General features: G+C 48.0%; 1 protein-coding gene across 1 annotated transcript in view; it reads right to left on the bottom strand.

The window, feature by feature from the left end:
* LOC119977805 (von Willebrand factor A domain-containing protein 3B-like) overlaps positions 1–22,440 on the bottom strand; it is a 240,759-nt gene that overhangs the window by 20,095 nt on the left and 198,224 nt on the right. Inside the window, 1 exon segment of the mRNA XM_038819030.1 lies at positions 4,175–4,272. Within this exon segment, the coding sequence (XP_038674958.1) occupies positions 4,175–4,272 (98 nt within the window).

Genomic DNA, 22,440 nt, shown 5'->3' on the forward strand with positions numbered 1-22,440 from the left:
TATTCTGTCATCGCATCTTTTACTATAAATTCTAGCATTTTCCCTGTGATTGATGTCAGACTAACAGGTCTGTAGTTGCCCGTTTTCTTCCTCCCTCTTTTTTCGAAATCGTGGGGCTACATTTGCCACATTTCAGCCTGCAGGAACTATTTCAAAGTCTATTGAATTTTGAAAGATGGCCATCAATGCATCTACTATCACAGAATCTTTACAGTGCAGAAAGAGGCCATTTGGCCCATCAAGTCTGTGCTGGCTCTCTGAAAGAGCATTCTACCTCGTCCCACTCCCCGCCTTACCCCCAAAACATTGCACATTCTTTTTAGTAAGCAATCCAATTTTCCCTATTGAATACCTCATCGAACCTGTCCCCTATCATCCTCTCAGGAATTTTGTTCCTGATTCCAACTGCCCTCTGGGTGAAAACTATTTTTTCCACACCATTTTTACTAATTTTGCAATTTGAATCTGTGCCCTCTAGTTCTTGATGCTCTCGAGTGAGAACATTTTCTCATTATTTACCCTGTCCATACCGTTCCGGATCTTGAATACCTCTATCCAATGCCCTTCTTTTTGCCAATGGAAACAGTCCCAACCTCTCCAATCTATCCTTATAGCCACAATTGTTTATCCCTGGAATCATTCTTGTGAATCTCCTCTGTATTCTCCCCAGTGCCTTCATATCATTCCTCAAGTATGGTGCCCAGAACAGGACGCAGTGCTCCTGGTGAGGCCTAATCAGTGTCTTATACAAGTTCAACATGACTTCCTTACATTTGTACTCATTGCCCCTAATAATAAAGCCTACGGCATTATATGCTTTACTGACTTCTCTTTCAATATGCTTTGCCATCTTCATTGACTAATGTACATATAACCCCAGAAGGTTGTGGATGCCCCATCATTTAAGGCTGGGACAGACAGATATTTGGTTATGGGGAACAAAGCAGGCGGGAGCATTGAGCGGAAACCCAAGATCAGCCATGATCGATGGGCTGTATGGTCAAGTCCTGTTCCCATTTCTTGTGTTCTTGCATGCAGTTCCACCCAGTTATTATTGGTACCAAGCTTCTTGACATTTCCAGTTTTGTTTCCAGCAGAATAATGGAATATATACAACATACCACAAGTCAATAATACTGTCCATATTACACATGCAATGATTCAAAATTTCAATTAAAGTGACTAACACTACATTTAGAATCTGATAAAGACGTTGGAATAATTTTGATTGCTGTGGCCTTTACATGAGAAATATTATTGAACATAAACCTGAAGAAAGTACTGTTGTGTTATTGATCCATGTGCAACTTGACTGTTGGAATAATTACCGCCCTGAATTAAACTGTGTGCACTAATATTCTTAGAACAGTACAGCACAGAACAGGCCCTTCGGCCCTCGATGTTGTGCCGAGCAATGATCACCCTACTTAAACCCACGTATCCACCCTATACCCGTTACCCAACAATCCCCCCATTAACCTTACACTACGGGCAATTTAGCATGGCCAATCCACCTAACCTGCACATCTTTGGACTGTGGGAGGAAACCGGAGCACAGACAGTGACCCAGCCGGGAATCGAACCTGGGACCCTGGAGCTGTGAAGCATTGATGCTAACCACCATGCTACCGTGAGGCAGACCAACAGTTAAAGGTGGTTTTGAAATGGCCGTTATATAAAAAAATATATTAAGGCCTGTTTATTTTTAGCTCTTTATTAAAGTGGAATGGAGAGTGATTTTGGATGGATGTGTTAAGCTTTCAAATGCTCGTAACCCGCTGTGTAATTTAAGGGCACAGCATTGTGCTGAAAGCGAACAAAATATGAAAGATTTTGCCATGTATAATTATTTCCCATTTACATCTGCAGGCTCCAGTTCATTAGAATTCAATAGTAATGGCAGTCTGTTTACTTAAAAGCCATTGACCTGACTTTAATGTCACAATACCAGTGTAATTTAAGTGAATTAAATAGTCAAATTAATAGCACATTTGACAGCAAAATTGTAAAACGGCTGCAGTGCTTTTTAAAAAGAAGATAATTAGTGAGAAAGAACATAAGACTGGTGAAGTTCACCAAAGAGCTGGACAATGGGTGAGCAATTATAATATTAGCTCCCTTGACAGATGGCTCATTGTCTGAGCTCTGAGCTCCTCATCAATTTAACTTGGCCAACCACTGCAGGCTTGCATGGTAATTGATTCTTATCATTATCTCTCCAATGCACAATAGGTGGTAGCCACCGCTCAGGCATATCAATGAATAAATTCCCGAGCTGACCTAATTGTTGGGAGCGGCAGTGGGGCAAGACCACCTTCTCAGAGCTTCTGAGAATAGGCCATAAATGGGCCTTGCCGGCAACTCCCGCATCGCAAGAACAAATTTGGAAAGACAGGCGAGTTGCGGAAAGGGAAGGGGGGAAATGGGTGACGTTATGGAGGTGGAAGTAAATGATTCTTGAGGATTATGGAGTCGAAAACTCAGCTCGGGGTCAAGCTGGACGCCAAAGTTGCAAACAGTGGGCTGTTTAGCACAGGGCTAAATCGCTGGCTTTGAAAGCAGACCAGGCAGGCCAACAGCACGGTTCGATTCCCGTAACAGCCTCCCCGAACAGACGCCGGAATGTGGCGACAAGGGGCGTTTCACAGTAACTTCATTTGAAGCCTACTTGTGACAATAAGCGATTTTCATTTCATTTCATTTTCAACATGCAGCAGCGGCTTAGGCAGGGGGCAGAACAGAGTCGTGAAGACAAAATGGCTTCTCTCTTCCCAAGGTTTGAATCTAGCAAATTGCAGCTCATCCAACAGCAGGTGTCAGATGAGCAGGCTGACAACAGAGCAGTTGTGAAATACTCTGTAAGGCCTGCATTTCTTGCTCATCCCTACTTGTCCTTGAGCGGAGTGGCTTGCTCGGCCATTTCAGAGAGCTGTTGAGAGCCAACCACGTTACTGTGAGACACCTGTCAGCCAGACCAGGTAAGAATGGCAGATTTCTTTCCCTAAAGGCCATTTTTTTTTAAATCGAAAGAAATTTCCTGGAATATCTAGGCCTGGGTTTTATGGGGCAGCAGTCCACCAGCTTGGGTGTTGGGGCAAAACTGTCTCTGCCAGTTCCGGCAGCCCCAACTGCATTTTATGAATATCAGCCAATTAATGCAATTAAGGTTTCCGTCCTTTTTAAGGAACGAGGAATTTCTGCCCAACATCTTATGGTTTCATGGACCTTCCCCAGAGAGCTACCAGCCAATCTGATGGCTGGCAGCTTTTCAATCCTAGCAATGACAGCAGGGAGGGCAGTCACGCGGTTACCGCGACCAGGCCACAGCAGCCCTCCTGGAACTCCCTTCCTAACAGCACCATGGATGTACCTACACCTCCAGAAGTGCAGCAGTTCAAGAAGGCAGCTTGCCACCACCTTCTCAGGGGCAACTTGGGATGGGTAATAAATGCTGGCCTAGCCACAGGACACCCACATCCTGTAACTGAATTGAAAATATTTGTATTTGTGGGTGATCAATCTCCCTTTCTATAACATTTTTTTTTAAATGATTTGATTGAAATTTTTCATTTTAGACATTGTGCGACAGACAAAGGTATGTGGATCAGGTACAATTTACAAGAACTCTCCATTAGCATCGGCCCCCTTTAAGCTTGTCCAGAAATCTTAAAGAGTTTGGAAAAAAAAAGAATTTGCTTTGTAAAAAAGAGAAAAATGTTTTCAATGATAGTATTTGTATCTTCGGGATTTTCTCTTATAAAGCCACGTTACTCAAAGTCACTGGGGCAAAATAATATTCCCTCTAAATGGTTTGGGGGGTTCCTAATTAATAATAATAATCTTTATTAATGTCACAAGTTGGCTGACATTAACACTGCAATGAAGTTACTGCGAAAATCCCCTGGTCGCCACACTCTGGCGCCTGTTCGGGTACACAGAGGGAGAATTCAGAATGTCCAATTCACCGAACAAGCCCATCTTTCGGGACTTGTGGGAGGAAACCGGAGCACTCAGAGGAAACCCACGCGCAGACACGGGGAGAACATGCAGACTCCGTATAGACAGTGACCCATGTTGGGAATCGAATCCGGGTTCCTGACGTTAGGTTCCTGAGTTAGCACTGAAGCAACAGTGCTAACCATTGAGCTACCGTGCCGCCCTAATTAGTGCTCACCTTGTATTGTCGATCAGGTGAACCTCTCTTATATAATGACTGATGAAGATATACTGCGTCCTGCCGATTTTGATCAGTTCGCTACGCAATGAATGTTCCTGCAGAAGCAAATCATAACATTGTGATTCAATTATACCAACTACACAACATTTAACTTGCAAAGTTAAATAATGCACATCTGAATGCACCAAGTTTTAAAATAAGCTTCCTAAGCAAAAAAGATCTAAATAGGTTTCAAAAATGATTTGAAAGACTAACTCTCGCTGACAGTTTGACAGCAATGAGAACATTTTTTGTTTTAAAAAGCTCAACTTCCATCAATTTGCTAGCATCTAGTTTTTTCCCACAATCAAATCTAGCCATAAATGTGCTCAAAATATTTCATAGTCTGCAACGTCTTTAAGGTGGATTGTGTGGCTATGTTGTCTTCAAGGTAAAAAGATAATTGCATTTCAAATCATTGATAGAATTACTATTGGCCCTCCCCCTCCCTGTTTCCACTGTATTAACAACAGTATCTTGGAAAAGTATAGTAAGAAGTCTTACAACACCAGGTTAAAGTCCAACAGGTTTGTTTCAAACACGAGCTTTCGGAGCACGGCTCCTTCTTCAGGTGAATGGAAAGGCTTGTCCCAGAAATGTTTATATAGACACAGTCAGAGATGCCCCGGAATGCGAGCACCTGCAGGCAATCAAATCATCAAAGATGCAGAGAGAGAGGTAACTCCAGGTTAAAGAGGTGTGAATTGTCCCAAGCCAGTTCAGTCGGTAGGCCTCTGCAAGTCCAGGCTTGTTGGTGGGGGCCGAATGTAATGCGACATGAATCCCAGATCCCGGTTGAGTCCGCATTCATGCGTGCGGAACTTAGCTATAAGTTTTTGCTCAGCAATTTTGCGTTGTCGCGTCTCCTGAAGGCCTCCTTGTAGAATGCTGACCCGGAGATCAGAGGCTGAATGTCCTTGACTGCTGAAGTGTTCCCCAACTGGAAGGGAACAGTCCTGCCTGTTGATAGTCGCACGATGCCCGTTTATTCGTTGTCGCAGTGTCTGCATGGTCTCGCCAATGTACCACGCTTCGGGACATCCTTTCCTGCAGCGTATTGTTGCACGTTTTACTATGGGCGTAAAACGCGTTTATTGGAGTGTATTAACACGCCTCCGAGTTCGACGTGTGCTTAACACTGCTAGGCTCTGTTCTATGTAATTATTTAGCTCTGGAGTCGCCAGCTGCCGTATAGGCAACGTCACAAGTATTCCAAGGTCAAGTTCAAAGTAATAAAGACGATACACCGATTAGTCAAGTTCAAACGATCAATATTTATTATACAGTTAATAATAAATACTCATGCACACACTAAGAGACTAAGCTACAACTAAACATAAGCAAACAGAATACTTATCTAACAGGAACAGGCAAGGTCAGAGAACGAGGCCTTCGTCCTGGTTTTGTCTGCAGCCTTCAGCAAGCGTTCTGGCACTTGGGAGTCTAGCGGGCTTGGATCGCGTAGCGAGCGTTGAACTTACGGTTTCGGCGGCTGGTGCTCAACGGCTGGAGTCAGGATACCAGGTGTCAGTCGGGGCCGGAGCACAGGTTTAACAGACCGGACAACACGAGGTCCCTATCTTTTATAGGGGTTCCGTTGTCCTTCCCTCTTCTCGGGCGGGCTCTACCTATTGGATCAATTTCTTATCGATACTGGATTAATTCCCCAATGCGAGGGGGTCTCCGTGATGGAGGGGGCGTTTCTTATGTCCTTTTGTTTGGAGGTTTCTGGTGCCTCGATGTCTGGGTCTTGATTGGAATGTGTCCATTCAGAACCAAATGTATCTATTGTGTGGGTGTTCAAGTCTGATGGCCTCATTAGCATGCAAAGCGTTTTGCCATTTGCACCTAACTAAGGTCTTTTCACCTGAGCCCAAACTGGTTTCTGCTGCTGCAGAATGCAAACTGCTCTTTGCAGACTGCTGTTCTGGCTGAACTGTCTGTTTCCCAGCAGCCTTCCATTTTAGTTTGGCTCAGTGTCCATTTTGCGTGGCCAGCATGGCTACATTCCCTCCTTGTGATCCTCACAATCATACTATTGTGAAGGATCACCTATGTGCTTTGCCTCCTTGTGTTCTGACCTCTTGCCAGTTCCTGTTCTACTCTGTTCTAAACTATGGGAAGAAGAGAAAAAAAATTTAACTAACATCTCTACTTGGCCCTATGTCAAAAGGGACATGCATTACTACAATTGGGAACCTCTACCTATCACTATTAACCTTAACCTTAACTTAAACATTTAATCACTCTAAAATCTTAACCATTCACACCACAACATCACACTTCCCAACTCGGCAGTCGAGTATGGAACAATATAATACATGGCTGAATTTTTATTTACAGAGTGTTGTAATCAGTGAGGGGTTGAGGGGTTTGGTGGAATCCGAAGATGGGGGATTGCACTCTATAGATGGGTGAGGTGCTGGAACGAGAGGCTCTCCTCTTCCATTTCCTCAACCTGAGGGTCTGCACTAGGATGATGAGGATCGCGATCACCAACAGTGATTCGATTATGTAGGACATGGAGTACCACGTCATGAATTTAGTACACCAGGTCTGAACCTCGCTGATCAGAGCTGAGCACTGGGGGTTTGTTGTACTAACATTTACGGTGGGGGTTGTGGGGGAAACGTGTCTTGTTTCCACACATATACATATGACATTAAATAGTAATAAGTGGGCTTCCATCATTTTGCTGTTCTTCTTCTTTCTCTTCCTTCTTCCTCCGGTATTGACAATCCTGGCTTCGACCTCTGTCTCGTCCTTTGAAACCTTTGGGATCAAGCACAGTATCTGTCAATACACAGTTTAAGACCTTTACTTGTTAGTGCATCTGTCTTTCAAATCCCAATTGACCCTTTAAAATGACTGGCTAAGTCACACCCTGTGACTCCCCTCATTTTTTTTTTCAAAAAGCGAATTTTAAAGACCAGCATACACCTAACAATCCTTCCTTCTGCGAGCCGTCTCGCAGGCTTTGCTGATTTACCATCCGAATGTTCCCGGATGTAAATAGCATGTGGGATGGTGGCCGAAGGGCTACCTAACCTAAAATGAAAACAAACTTGGAAACAAACATCCGAATGAGTTGCGTATGGGCCGCTACGGGTACGAGTTGGATGGGATCCCCGGGTAGGGCGTGCTGTGCCATACCCGAGCTTGGCTGACCAAGGGTTGGTTCTCAGACAGGGCGGGTCCTCAGTGCCGTTTGTCCACTGCCTGAGTAACCTGGAAAAACGGGTACGAATGTGTTTACCATGACTTGCAGCCTCTATTTCGCCGAATAGAGGGGCACCTAAAAAACCAAGGGAGCCAAGATGCTCCAACTGAGGACATCCCTGAAGTTCTCAGAGATATCTGCGGACAAGCTATTTGGCGTGTGGCCTTACAACTTTGGAAAGGATCTCCAATCAAACCGAAGTTCTCAAAAGTATCTGCGGACAAACTAACGTGTATGTGAGGTGGTCACAATCTTTTCAGCTGAAAAGAAGATGTCCATCCTCCAACTGAAACATTTACATTCCTGGAAACAAACAAACATAAAACGAAGACAAACATACGTGCAGGTTCCATCAGAAAGGACATCGTTTCCCTCAAACGATTCCTATCTTACATCATCTGGACACCTCACTTTGATTCTGCCTCTGTGAACAGGGTCACAAAGGGGTTGCCGTGTCGGGAGTCAGACACCGTGTCGTCCTGCTCTCCCGGATCCCACACCCTTGTGTGGATCAGGCATGCTATTTTGGAGTTGTGTGACCGGGGGTCACTTTCATCATTGCGGACAAGTCTGTAGGAATTGTCCCTGTGCCATTGTGTAGTGTCGAGTGTGTTGTCGGGGTAGTCGGGGTCGGGTGGTGGTTCGGGGTTTTTGAGGTAAGTGACTTCCATGGGGTCACTGGAGTCGGGGTCGTAGTTGGTGCAGTGTGGGCTGTATGGCTGTGTGGTGTCGCTGTCTTCAGAGTCAGTGTCTGTCCTACTGTCTCTGCTGTGGCAGCTTGTGGGCGTGTCGGGGCGTGGTCTGTAGTGGTCTGTGGGCGGAGTCGTGGGCGAGTCCGTGGATGAACTGGTCTGTGAGGGGGATGGTGGAAAAGTGTCTCTGGTGGGCGGGGTGAAGTGTTCTGCTGCATCCAGCAGGACATGGTGAGCATGGTTGGCCTGTGTTCCATATGCCTTTAACTGGTTTATATGGAACCACGCGGTCTTCCCATTAGGATACTTGATCCTGTAAACGGAGGGGCTAATTTTGTCCGAAATTGAGTAGGGGCCGGAATATTTTGGAGCCAAAAAACTGCTGGGGTTATAAACAGATAACATTATCTGTTGCCCAACCTGGAATTCTGTGGTGTGTACGGTCTTGTTGAAACAGGCAGTCCGTCGCTGTCGGCGTTTCCCTAGCTGGACTGCGGCTGCGAGCTGTGCAGACCTCACAGTCTCAACTAGATCTTTAACTGCCTTTTCATGTGTGAGGGCCGTCACTTCGGGGCTTGTCATGTCCAGTCCTAAAAGGAATTCTGTACCTTTCATAGGGCGTCCGGTCATGAGTGTGTGTGGTGTGTATCCTGTCGATGTGGAGACAGTGTTCCTTATGAACATGAGTGCAAATGGGAGCACTGAATCCCATGTGGAATTGTTCTCCTGAACCATTTTCCTAAGGGTAGTTTTTAGGGTCCGATTCATGCGCTCCACAATCCCGCTGGACTGTGGATGATACGCAATATGGAAGTTCTGTTTGATTCCGAATATTGTCAGGACGTTCCTCATGACCCGTCCTGTAAAGTGAGATCCCTGGTCCGAATCGATACTTCGGGGTAAACCCCATCTCGTGAAGATGTGGTGGGTCAGGATCTTTGCAGCTGTCTTTGCTGTATTTGTTCGTGAGGGAAATGCCTCTACCCACTTGGTAAAGGTATCTATCACCACCAGAACGTATTTATAGCCATTCCGACAAGGGGGCAATGGACCTATAAAGTCGATCTGGAGGTTTGTCCAAGGGCCGTTAACTGGGCGAGTATGCCGAAGTTGTGCTTTCTTAGAATACCGCTCCGGGTTATTCTGAGCACAAATCAGGCAATTCTCTATGTAGTGCGTTACATCATTCCTGAGATTAGGCCACCAACAGAGTTGCCTGAGGTGCCTCGTTGTTGCATCAATTCCCTGATGCCCGTGTCCGTCATGGAACAAGGCAATCATCTGATTCCTGTCCTGCTGTGGGACCACATAAAGTCGGTCCTTAATGATCACACCCTCATGTGTGGTCAGTGCGTGTTTAAAGTGCTCGTACGCAGGCACAAAGTTTCCCTTGAAAACCTCCCTGAGGTCTCCGTCCTGTTTTTGTGCTGCCACGAGATCTTTAATATCAGTCTGTGAGACTTGGACTGCGCTCACAGGGGCGCTAGCTGGTGCGCTAGCTGGGGGGGTCCATAAGTGTCCTCTCCTGGAACCTGCCTTAGCCAACGCGTCGGCTTTTACATTCCCAGGGGGTGATGACCTATGGTGGCTTCTTACTTTTATTATGCCGAAGGTCCTGTCCTTCGCTTTCTCTAGGATATGCTGGAGTAAGGGGGCTGATGGAAGGGGTTTTCCGTCTGCGGAGACAAAACCTCGTGTCCTCCACAGGGGCAGAAAATCGGTTAAACTATTACAGACATATAAGCTGTCTGAATATATGTCTGCTGGGCTGGGGAAAGAATCGGGGTGGTCCACTATGTACGCTATGGCTGCTAGCTCTGCTGCCTGCGCGCCTAAGTGACCTGGTAACTTAAGAGCTATCTCCTCGAGAGCGCGCCCCTGCGCGTCCTCTACATAGATGCCGCATCCTGTGATACGCTCACCATTTAAAACTGTGGAGGAACCGTCTACATAAATCCTCAAGGGTCCACACGTGTCTGTGGGCTGGGGGCTTTGTTTCGGGTTCCCTATCTTCCTGGGGGGTGTTTTGGCTAAAAAGGGTCCTGTGTTATGCAGGGGAGCTACAATTTCACAGTCATGGGGCTGTCCGGGGTATTGGAGGTTGTCTGCTAAGTATGTGTGTGTGCGTGTCCGTTTTACTGTAATGTCCCGTCCTTGTAAAAGTAGGGTCCACCTAGCTGCCCTAATCTGGCTAACTGAACCGTCCTTCAGTCGACCGTCTAGTAGTAGCTGTGTGGGTGTGTGTTCGGTCAGAATAGTAATGGGGTTGAGTCCGGTGATGTATGAGAAATACTGCACTGCCCAGAAGACAGCAAGGAGGTGCCTCTCACAGGCCGAAAATCCTTGTTCTACTGGGTCTAACAGTCGGGAGGCATAAGCCACTGGTCTTAGCTGCTCGTGCCGTTCCTGAAGCAACACGGCCGAGAGGGTCAGATCTGTGCTAGCTACCTCGATTGCGTACGGTGAAAGTTGGTCGGGGACTAGCAGCGCGGGTGCTGCACTAAGGGCTCGTTTTAACTCTTCCACAGCGCCTGTATGCTGCGGAAGCCATTCCCAGGGGGCTCCTTTCTTAAGGAGGTCTGAGAGTGGGGCGGCTTTTGTCGCGAATCCGTCGATGTGGTTCCGACAATAGCCAACCAGTCCTAAAAACGACCGGAGGGCTGAAACATTCTGGGGAAGGGGCAATTTGACGATCGAATCAATTCTTTTGAATTCGATCTCGCGTTTGCCGTGCGTGATGACTGATCCCAAATACATCACTTTACTTTCCAATATTTGGGCCTTTTTCGGGTTAACTTTACAGCCAATTTCAGTTAAGAGTTCTAGGAGTTCGGCCAGAAGCGAAATGTGCTCTGCCTTTGTGTCTGTCTGCAGTAGTAGGTCGTCTACATACTGTACCAGACAATCGGGTCGGGAAAATTTCTCTAATCCACTTGCCAGCTGTCGGTGGAAAATGGAGGGTGAATTGTGGAATCCTTGTGGGAGGCATGTCCACGTGTACTGCTGCGTTTTAAAAGTGAATGCAAATTTGTATTGGCACGCTTTTGCCAATGGTATTGACCAGAATCCATTACTGATGTCCAATACCGTGAAGTACTTGGCGTTGAGACCCTGCTTGAGCATGGTCTCGGGACTAGTAGCTACCGTTGGGGCTACTGCGGGGGTTACTTTGTTGAGTTCCCGATAATCGATGGTCAGACGCCATGATCCATCGGGCTTCCTCACTGGCCAAATAGGGGCATTGTTGGTGGAGGCTACCGTTCTCAGTACACCTTGGTCCAACAAGCTGCCTATAACTTTTTCTATTTCCACCTCTGCCTCGAGGGGAAATCTATACTGCTTTTGCGGTCGGGGGTCCTGTCCGGTAACATGAACTTGTCCAGTCATTCTGCCACAGTCATGACGGTGACTTGCAAATGCTGTCCTGTGTTTGTTTAGTAGGGCCTTAATTTGTCGGTCGGTGTGGAGTGTAGTCAGGTCGAATGAGTACTCTCCCACTGCGCTAATCCGATTAGCGTAGTCTCCTACTGTGAGGGTGGCTGGGGCTCTGTCTGATCTCGCCATTCGCCAGACACACTGGTTCACTGGGTCGAACGACAAGCTATGAGCGTTCATAAAATCTATCCCCAGGATGTGCTCTGCTGTCCGGGGAAGATTTACTAAAACTACGGGGTGTCTTGTGCTAATGTTCCCTAGCTGGATCGCTACGGGTGCTGTGATATGTCCCTGCTGCGAGTGTCCGGTGAACCCGCTAAGTGTGATGGTGGAGGTGGTCGGCCACGTGTCTGCGTGTGCCGTGGTTGTGGAGTTAATGGTGGTGCGGGAGCCTCCTGTGTCCCACAGTAACTCTATGGGCTTCCCTTTGACTTTTGCCGTGACTACGGGCCTCCCTGATGAGTCCCATAGTGTGTCACAGACCCAAGTGGGGGAGCCCGAACACCGTCAGTTCGTCTCGTCCACATTGGTGGGTCCTGACTGTACTGCTACATTGTGGATGGGTTTTGCTTTGTTGCGGTTCAGAGTGCCTGTCTGCTGGCCTCTCTGAGATCGCTGGGGTGCATTACACTCTTTTGCCCAATGCCCTAACTGTCCACAGTTATAGCATTCCTGTCCTTTCTGTTGAGGGCTGCTCTTGCCTTCATTTACCCATGCGGGCTTCTGGTGCTCTCTGACTGCTTGGATATCTGCAGCAGCCTGAGCCTCTTCTGGGGATCTAACCTTTGCTTTTGCCTGAAGCGATTGCTCCCAAGCGCGGGACAATCTTTTGAGGACCCATTTTTCGTTATGGGCCTCTTCTGAGGGGTCGTAACTATTGCAAGCGCTCTGTCCTGCTTCTGTTGCGTGTGAGATAATTGTGCGCGTCCACTTAACCATGTTTTCACGGGTTAAATGCGCTCTATCTAACTGTCCAAAAACTGCGCTGAAATGAATCCACAGCCTTCCTGCGAATGCTGTGGGGTGTTCGGATCTCTTCTGCCTGCACTTATTCAATCCTTCTACGGGGTCGCCTCTATTGTACCCGATGGCATCTAAAATGGCAGTGTGCATCTCCTCTAGGCTGCCTCCTGCCACGTTCTGTGGGTCGGGGAGGGCTGCCACTACACTCTGGTCTAAGCTCAGCACGGTGAGCTTAACCTGCTCTCTCTCATCCAGGCCGTACATGGTAGCCTGCTGTTTTACTTTAGCGAAAAACTGGTGGGGGTCTGCGGTGGGGAGGAACGGAGTGATCTTTTCACAAGCGTCCCTTAGCTGGGTTACTGTTAAAGGGGTGGTGTAAGTTATGTCTGGGGCGCCTTCTGATTCGGCTTTCCTCTGTGTGGTTACGGGATTCATGGGTGCGGTTATGATCTGAGCTGTGGGGGGTTGGGGTGCCTGTCGTTTCTGCTGAGCTGCGGGCGCACATGTTCCTTGAACATAACGCTGCGCTGTCTCGCTTAATTCCTGCCAATCTGGGGCATTTTCCCCATCTAACTGAGCTCCAAAGGTGCTTTGGAAGCCATTCTGTACCGAAAGCAGAGATTGCAGTTCCGCAATCTGTTTCCTGCATTTCGCGTGGTCAACTGTGCTTTGTCTTTGTTCGGTCGTTGCAGCGTGGAGTGCTCTCAAAGCTGCTTTGAGATCGGAACATTGCCTCTGCAATGCCTCCACCTGCTTTTCCGATTCCTGTCTTATCAGAACGGCACGTTGCACGTCCTGATAGGCTTTCTCATACTGGGTCTGGGAACTGTTCAGATGAGCTAGACAAGACTGGTGAGCCCTCTTGGCATCATCCACCTCTCTACCCTTCTCTGCCAACTTCCCTTTAAGATCCAGGTTTTCTTTCTCGATGTCCCTGACATCGACCTTACTCATGCGGTTCCTTTCCTCTAAATCTGCCCGGAGCGTCCTGATGACCTCCTCTGCGCCTCGCAACTGTGCCAAGCAGGACACAATCGCCATCGGCTTGCGTGCTTTACCTAAACTCTTTTTGTGTATCTGAGAGAGGTTCTCCCACCAAGTATGACCTATACTTCCGGGACCTGTCTCCTCATTTGCACAAAACTCTTTCCAAAGGGGCCATCCCTTTCCCTGCAGATATTTGCGGAGTTCCAGCTCCCACGTGGGACACTGGCCTACCCTGCTACTGCTGCTGGTCGCTGCGACCACAAACTTTGCTGGATCCATCAGACGTTCCATTGCCTGCATGGCCATTTCCTCTGACTCTCTTTTTATAATTTGGAACAGGGGGTTGCTGGGGTGGTGTTTCGTGAAAAGGGTACGGCTTACGCTATTTTCCGATTACAAAACTACCGAAAGTTTGTCGCAACAAAAAGCTTTCAGTTTTACCTTACAGCCCTGTTAGTACGCATGCACTAAACACACTTCCGAATTTCGCTTATTATTTTGAACACCTTGAATACTTGTGATCTCTTTCTTTCTCTGCAATTTGGAGTTCTAATTCAAATTTCAGGGTCCTGGACACTGTGGTGTTTCCACTTGCAACAGGGTCCCGGCGGAGTCGCCACTAAATGTTGCACGTTTTACTATGGGCGTAAAACGCGTTTATTGGAGTGTATTAACACGCCTCCGAGTTCGACGTGTGCTTAACACTGCTAGGCTCTGTTCTATGTAATTATTTAGCTCTGGAGTCGCCAGCTGCCGTATAGGCAACATCACAAGTATTCCAAGGTCAAGTTCAAAGTAATAAAGACGATACACCGATTAGTCAAGTTCAAACGATCAATATTTATTATACAGTTAATAATAAATACTCATGCACACACTAAGAGACTAAGCTACAACTAAACATAAGCAAACAGAATACTTATCTAACAGGAACAGGCAAGGTCAGAGAACGAGGCCTTCGTCCTGGTTTTGTCTGCAGCCTTCAGCAAGCGTTCTGGCACTTGGGAGTCTAGCGGGCTTGGATCGCGTAGCGAGCGTTGAACTTACGGTTTCGGCGGCTGGTGCTCAACGGCTGGAGTCAGGATACCAGGTGTCAGTCGGGGCCGGAGCACAGGTTTAACAGACCGGACAACACGAGGTCCCTATCTTTTATAGGGGTTCCGTTGTCCTTCCCTCTTCTCGGGCGGGCTCTACCTATTGGATCAATTTCTTATCGATACTGGATTAATTCCCCAATGCGAGGGGGTCTCCGTGATGGAGGGGGCGTTTCTTATGTCCTTTTGTTTGGAGGTTTCTGGTGCCTCGATGTCTGGGTCTTGATTGGAATGTGTCCATTCAGAACCAAATGTATCTATTGTGTGGGTGTTCAAGTCTGATGGCCTCATTAGCATGCAAAGCGTTTTGCCATTTGCACCTAACTAAGGTCTTTTCACCTGAGCCCAAACTGGTTTCTGCTGCTGCAGAATGCAAACTGCTCTTTGCAGACTGCTGTTCTGGCTGAACTGTCTGTTTCCCAGCAGCCTTCCATTTTAGTTTGGCTCAGTGTCCATTTTGCGTGGCCAGCATGGCTACAGTATGAGGTAGACTACATTGGTCGAGTCGCACGAGTATGCGCCGCGTACCTGGTGGGTGGTGTTTCCACGTGTAATGGTGGTGTCCATGTCGATGATCTGGCATGTCTTGCAGAGATTACCCTGGCAGGGTTTTGTGGTGTTGTGGTTGCTGTTCTGAAGGCTGGGTAATTTGCTGCAAACAATGGTTGTTTGAGGTTGCGCGGTTGTTTGAAGGCCAGTAGTGGGGGTGTGGGGATGACCTTGGCAAGATGTCCATCCTCGCTGATGATGTGTTGGAGGCTGCGAAGAAGATGTCGTAGTTTCTCCGCCCCAGGAAAGTACTGGACGACGAAGGGTACTCTGTCAGTGGTGTCCCGTGTTTGTCTTCTGAGGAGGTCGGTGCGGTTTTTTGCTGTGGCGCGGTGGAACTGTCGATCAATGAGTCGAGCGCCATATCCCGTTCGTACGAGGGCATCTTTCAGCATCTGTAGGTGTCTGTTGCGCTCCTCCTTGTCTGAGCAGATCCTGTGTATATGGAGGGCTTGTCCATAGGGGATGGCTTCTTTAATGTGTTTCGGGTGAAAGCTGGAGAAGTGGAGCATCGTGAGATTATCTGTGGGCTTGCGGTAAAGCGAGGTGCTGAGGTGACCGTCCTTGATGGAGACGAGTGTGTCCAAGAATGGAACTGAATTTGGAGAATAGTCCATGGTGAGTTTGATGGTGGGATGGAACTTATTGATGTCATCGTGTAGTCGTTTCAGTGATGTCTCGCCGTGGGTCCAAAGGAAAAAAATGTCATCGATGTATCTGGTGTATAGCATCGGTTGAAAGTCCTGTGTGGTGAGGAAGTCCTGTTCAAACAGATAATCTCACGATGCTCCACTTCTCCAGCTTTCACCCGAAACACATTAAAGAAGCCATCCCCTATGGACAAGCCCTCCGTATACACAGGATCTGCTCAGACAAGGAGGAGCGCAACAGACACCTACAGATGCTGAAAGATGCCCTCGTACGAACGGGATATGGCGCTCGACTCATTGATCGACAGTTCCACCGCGCCACAGCAAAAAACCGCACCGACCTCCTCAGAAGACAAACACGGGACACCACTGACAGAGTACCCTTCGTCGTCCAGTACTTTCCTGGGGCGGAGAAACTACGACATCTTCTTCGCAGCCTCCAACACATCATCAGCGAGGATGGACATCTTGCCAAGGTCATCCCCACACCCCCACTACTGGCCTTCAAACAACCGCGCAACCTCAAACAAACCATTGTTTGCAGCAAATTACCCAGCCTTCAGAACAGCAACCACAACACCACAAAACCCTGCCAGGGTAATCTCTGCAAGACATGCCAGATCATCGACATGGACACCACCATTACACGTGGAAACACCACCCACCAGGTATGCGGCGCATACTCGTGCGACTCGACCAATGTAGTCTACCTCATACGCTGCAGGAAAGGATGTCCCGAAGCGTGGTACATTGGCGAGACCATGCAGACACTGCGACAACGAATAAACGGGCATCGTGCGACTATCAACAGGCAGGACTGTTCCCTTCCAGTTGGGGAACACTTCAGCAGTCAAGGACATTCAGCCTCTGATCTCCGGGTCAGCATTCTACAAGGAGGCCTTCAGGAGACGCGACAACGCAAAATTGCTGAGCAAAAACTTATAGCTAAGTTCCGCACGCATGAATGCGGACTCAACCGGGATCTGGGATTCATGTCGCATTACATTCGGCCCCCACCAACAAGCCTGGACTTGCAGAGGCCTACCGACTGAACTGGCTTGGGACAATTCACACCTCTTTAACCTGGAGTTACCTCTCTCTCTGCATCTTTGATGATTTGATTGCCTGCAGGTGCTCGCATTCCGGGGCATCTCTGACTGTGTCTATATAAACATTTCTGGGACAAGCCTTTCCATTCACCTGAAGAAGGAGCCGTGCTCCGAAAGCTCGTGTTTGAAACAAACCTGTTGGACTTTAACCTGGTGTTGTAAGACTTCTTACTGTGCTCACCCCAGTCCAACGCCGGCATCTCCACATCTTGGAAAAGTATGTTCAGGATTTATTTCATTGTTAGATGATTTCTTGTGCAATCATCCCTGATGAGGGAACAAGAGTAGGTCACTCAGCCCGTCGAGCATGCTCTGCCATTTAATAAGATCATGGCTGACCTGATTGTAACCTCAACCCCAAGTTCCTGCGTACCCCCAGTAACCTTTCACCCTTATTTATAAAGAATCTATCCACCTCTGCCTTAAAAATATTCACAGACTCTTCTTCCACTGACTTTTGAGGAAGAGAGTTCCAAAGACTAATCACTCAGCGAAAAACATTCTCCTCGCCTTTGTCTTAAATGGGTGACCCCTTATTTTTAAACGATAGCCCCAATGGCAGCACAGTAGTCAGCACTATGGTTTCACAGCGCCAGGGTCCCAGGTTCGATTCCCAGCTTGGGTCACTGTCTGTACGGAGTCTGCACGTTCTCCCCGTGTCTGCGTGGGTTTCCTCCGGGTGCTCCGGTTTCCTCTCACATGTCTCGAAAGACGTACTGTTAGGTAATTTGGACATTCTAAAATCTCCCTCAGTGTACCCGAACAGACGCCAGAATGTGGCGACTAGGGGCTTTTCACAGTAACTTCATTGCAGTGTTAATGTGACAATAGTAAAGATTATTATTATAGTTCTAGGTTTTCCCACGGGAGGAAACACCCTCTCCACATCCACTCTGTTAAGGCATCTCAGGGTCTGTCTTCTTTTAGGATGAAGGAATTAAGCGCCAGCAGAATGATTTTGGCACTCACAATCTGCCCTTAAACAAGGCTTTAAAAAGAATGAAAATGGCAGATGTGGTAGTCACCACTCGTGGCATATTATATGTATTACGGCACCAGGGCCGGCTCAAGGCACCGGCAACTCGGGCAGTCGCCCGGGGCGCCATGTGCTAGGGGGCGCCAGAGACTCGGGTCCCGCGCATGCGCAGTTGGGCCGGTGCCAACCAGCGCATGCGCGGTGGCCGCCCTCCCCCAGGGCGGCCCCCCCCTCGGTCCTCCGCCCCCTCGGTCCGCTCCCCCCTCGGTCCGCCCCCCCCGCCCCTCCCTCGGTCCGCTCCCCCCGCCCCTCCCTCGGTCCACCCCCCCCCCGCCCCTCCCTCGGTCCACCCCCCCCCCGCCCCTCCCTCGGTCCGCCCCCCCGCCCCTCCCTCGGTCCGCCCCCCCCGCCCCTCCCTCGGTCCGCCCCCCCCCCGCCCCTCCCTCGGTCCGCCCCCCCGCCCCTCCCTCGGCCCGCCCCCCCCTCGGCCCACCCCCCCCTCGGCCACGCACCCCCGCCCTCAGCCCCGCCCCCCCCGCTCACGGCCCCCCCCCCCCCCCCCGGCCGCCCTCGGCCCCGCCCCCCCCAGGGCGCCGAAGTTCAACTTGCCCGGGGCGCCAGCAACCCTAGGGCCGGCGCTGTACGGCACTGCCCATATATTAAAGGTACAATGGTAAATCCCTGCCTGCTGGCTCCGCCCAGCAGGCAGCGTATAAAAGTGTGTGCTCTCCGGTGCTGCAGCCATTCTGGTTCCAGCTACAGGAGGCACAACATCTTGTTCAATAAAGCCTCGATTGTTCCACCATTCTAGTCTTGTGGTAATTGACGGTGCATCAGCAGATATAAAAATAAATGCAGCAAACATTAGGGGCGGCGGTGGCATAGTGATATTGTGATTCGACCACTAATTCAGAGATCTAGGGTAATGCTCTGGGATTCATAAGAACATAAGAACATAAGAACTAGGAGCAGGAGTAGGCCATCTGGCCCCTCGAGCCTGCTCCGCCATTCAATTAGATCATGGCTGATCTTTTGTGGACTCAGCTCCACTTTCCGGCCCGAACACCATAACCCTTAATCCCTTTATTCTTCAAAAAACTATCTATCTTTACCTTAAAAACATGTAATGAAGGAGCCTCAACTGCTTCACTGGGCAAGGAATTCCATAGATTCACAACCCTTTGGGTGAAGAAGTTCCTCCTAAACTCAGTCCTAAATCTACTTCCCCTTATTTTGAGGCTATGCCCCCTAGTTCTGCTGTCACCCGCCAGTGGAAACAACCTGCCCGCATCTATCCTATCTATTCCCTTCATAATTTTAAATGTTTCTATAAGATCCCCCCTCATCCTTCTAAATTCCAACGAGTACAGTCCCAGACTACTCAACCTCTCCTCATAATCCAACCCCTTCAGCTCTGGGATTAACCTAGTGAATCTCCTCTGCACACCCTCCAGTGCCAGTACGTCCTTTCTCAAGTAAGGAGACCAAAACTGAACACAATACTCCAGGTGTGGCCGCACTAACACCTTATACAATTGCAACATAACCTCCCTAGTCTTAAACTCCATCCCTCTAGCAATGAAGGACAAAATTCCATTTGCCTTCTTAATCACCTGTTGCACTTGTAAACCAACCTTCTGTGACTCATGCACTAGCACACCCAAGTCTCTCTGAACAGCGGCATGCTTTAATATTTTATCGTTTAAATAATAATCCCGTTTGCTGTTATTCCTACCAAAATGGATAACCTCACATTTGTCAACATTGTATTCCATCTGCCAGACCCGAGCCCATTCACTTAACCTATCCAAATCCCTCTGCAGACTTCCAGTATCCTCTGCACTTTTCGCTTTACCACTCATCTTAGTGTCATCTGCAAACTTGGACACATTGCCCTTGGTGCCCAACTCCAAATCATCAATGTAAATTGTGAACAATTGTGGGCCCAACACGGATCCCTGAGGGACACCACTAGCTACTGATTGCCAACCAGAGAAACACCCATTTATCCCAACTCTTTGCTTTCTATTAATTAACCAATCCTCTATCCATGCTACTACTTTACCCTTAATGCCATGCATCTTCATCTTATGCAGCAACCTTTTGTGTGGCACCTTGTCAAAGGCTTTCTGGAAATCCAGATATACCACATCCATCGGCTCCCCGTTATCTACTGCACTGGTAATGTCCTCAAAAAATTCCACTAAATTAGTTAGGCATGACCTGCCTTTAACGAACCCATGCTGCGTCTGCCCAATGGGACAATTTCTATCCAGATGCCTCGCAATTTCTTCCTTGATGATAGATTCCAGCATCTTCCCTATTACCGAAGTTAAACTCACTGGCCTATAATTTCCTGCTTTCTGCCTACCTCCTTTTTTAAACAGTGGCGTCACGTTTGCTAATTTCCAATCCACCGGGACCACCCCAGAGTCTAGTGAATTTCGGTAAATTATCACTAGTGCATCTGCAATTTCCCTAGCCATCTCTTTTAGCACTCTAGGATGCATTCCATCAGGGCCAGGAGACTTGTCTACCTTTAGCCCCATTAGCTTGCCCATCACTCCCTCCTTAGTGATAACAATCCTCTCAAGGTCCTCACCTGTCATAGCCTCATTTCTATCAGTCGCTGGCATGTTATTTGTGTCTTCCACTGTGAAGACCGACCCAAAAAACCTGTTCAGTTCCTCAGCCATTTCCTCATTTCCCATTATTAAAACTCCCTTCTCATCCTCTAAAGGACCAATATTTACCTTAGCCACTCTTTTTTGTCTTATATATTTGTAAAAACTTTTACTGTCTGTTTTTATATTCTGAGCAAGTTTACTCTCATACTCTATCTTACTCTTCTTTATAGCTTTTTTAGTAGCTTTCTGTTGCCCCCTAAAGATTTCCCAGTCCTCTAATCTCCCAGCACTCTTTGCCACTTTATATGCTTTTTCCTTCAATTTGATACTCTCCCTTATTTCCTTAGATATCCACGGTCGATTTTCCCTCTTTCTACCGGCCTTCCTTTTTATTGGTATAAACCTTTGCTGAGCACTGTGAAAAATCGCTTGGAAGGTTCTCCACTGTTCCTCAACTGTTCCACCATAAAGTCTTAGCTCCCAGTCTACCTTAGCTAGTTCTTCTCTCATCCCCTTGTAATCTCCTTTGTTTAAACACAAAACACTAGTATTTGATTTTACTTTCTCACCCTCCATCTGTATTTTAAATTCCACCATATTGTGATCGCTCCTTCCGAGAGGATCCCTAACTATGAGATCATGAATCAATCCTGTCTCATTACACAGGACAAGATCTAGGACCGCTTGTTCCCTCGTAGGTTCCATTACATACTGTTCTAGGAAACTATCGCGGATACATTCTATAAACTCCTCCTCACGGTTGCCTTGACCGACCTGGTTAAACCAATCGACATGTAGATTAAAATCCCCCATGATAACTGCTGTACCATTTCTACATGCATCAGTTATTTCTTTGTTTATTGCCTGCCCCACCATCTCGTTACTATTTGGTGGCCGATAGACTACTCCTATCAGTGACTTTTTCGCCTTACTATTCCTGATTTCCACCCAAATGGATTCAACCTTATCCTCCATAGCACCGATGTCATCCCTTACTATTGCCCGGATGTCATCCTTAAATAACAGAGCAACACCACCTCCCTTACCATCCACTCTGTCCTTCCGAATAGTTTGATACCCTCGGATATTTAACTCCCAGTCGTGACCATCCTTTAACCATGTTTCAGTAATGGCCACTAAATCATAGTCATTTACGATGATTTGTGCCACCAACTCATTTACTTTATTCCGAATACTACGAGCATTCAGGTAAAGTACACTTATGTTGGTTTTTTTACCTCTGTTTTGAATCTTAACATCTCCAGTTTTATTCCTTTTGTTATTACTGGGCCTATTCACTGTGCTCCCCTCAGTCACTGTACCTTGTACTGTCGCCCTTATGGATTTCTGACTATGTCTTCTCTGCCTTGCACTTTTCCCCTTACTTCCTTTTGTTTCTGTCCCTGTTTTACTACCTTCCAACTTCCAGCATTGGTTCCCATCCCCCTGCCACATTAGTTTAAACCCTCCCCAACAGCTCTAGAAAACACCCCCCCTAGGACATCGGTTCCAGTCCTGCCCAAGTGCAGACCGTCCGGTTTGTACTGGTCCCACCTCCCCCAGAACCGGTCCCAATGCCCCAGGAATTTGAATCCCTCCCTCTTGCACCATCTCTCAAGCCACGCATTCATCCTATCTATCCTGAAATTCCTACTCTGACTAGCTCGTGGCACTGGTAGCAATCCTGAGATTACTACCTTTGAGGTCCTACTTTTGAGTTTAACTCCTAACTCCCTGAATTCCGCTTGTAGGACCTCATCCCGTTTTTTATCTATATCGTTGGTGCCTATGTGCACCACGACAGCTGGCTGTTCACCCTCCCTCCCCAGAATGTCCTGCAGCCGCTCCGAGACATCCTTGACCCTTGCACCAGGGAGGCAACATACCATCCTGGAGTCTCGATTGCGTCCACAGAACCGCCT

This window comes from Scyliorhinus canicula, chromosome 14 (assembly GCF_902713615.1).
Source record: "Scyliorhinus canicula chromosome 14, sScyCan1.1, whole genome shotgun sequence".
In the NCBI taxonomy this organism is placed as follows: domain Eukaryota; kingdom Metazoa; phylum Chordata; class Chondrichthyes; order Carcharhiniformes; family Scyliorhinidae; genus Scyliorhinus; species Scyliorhinus canicula.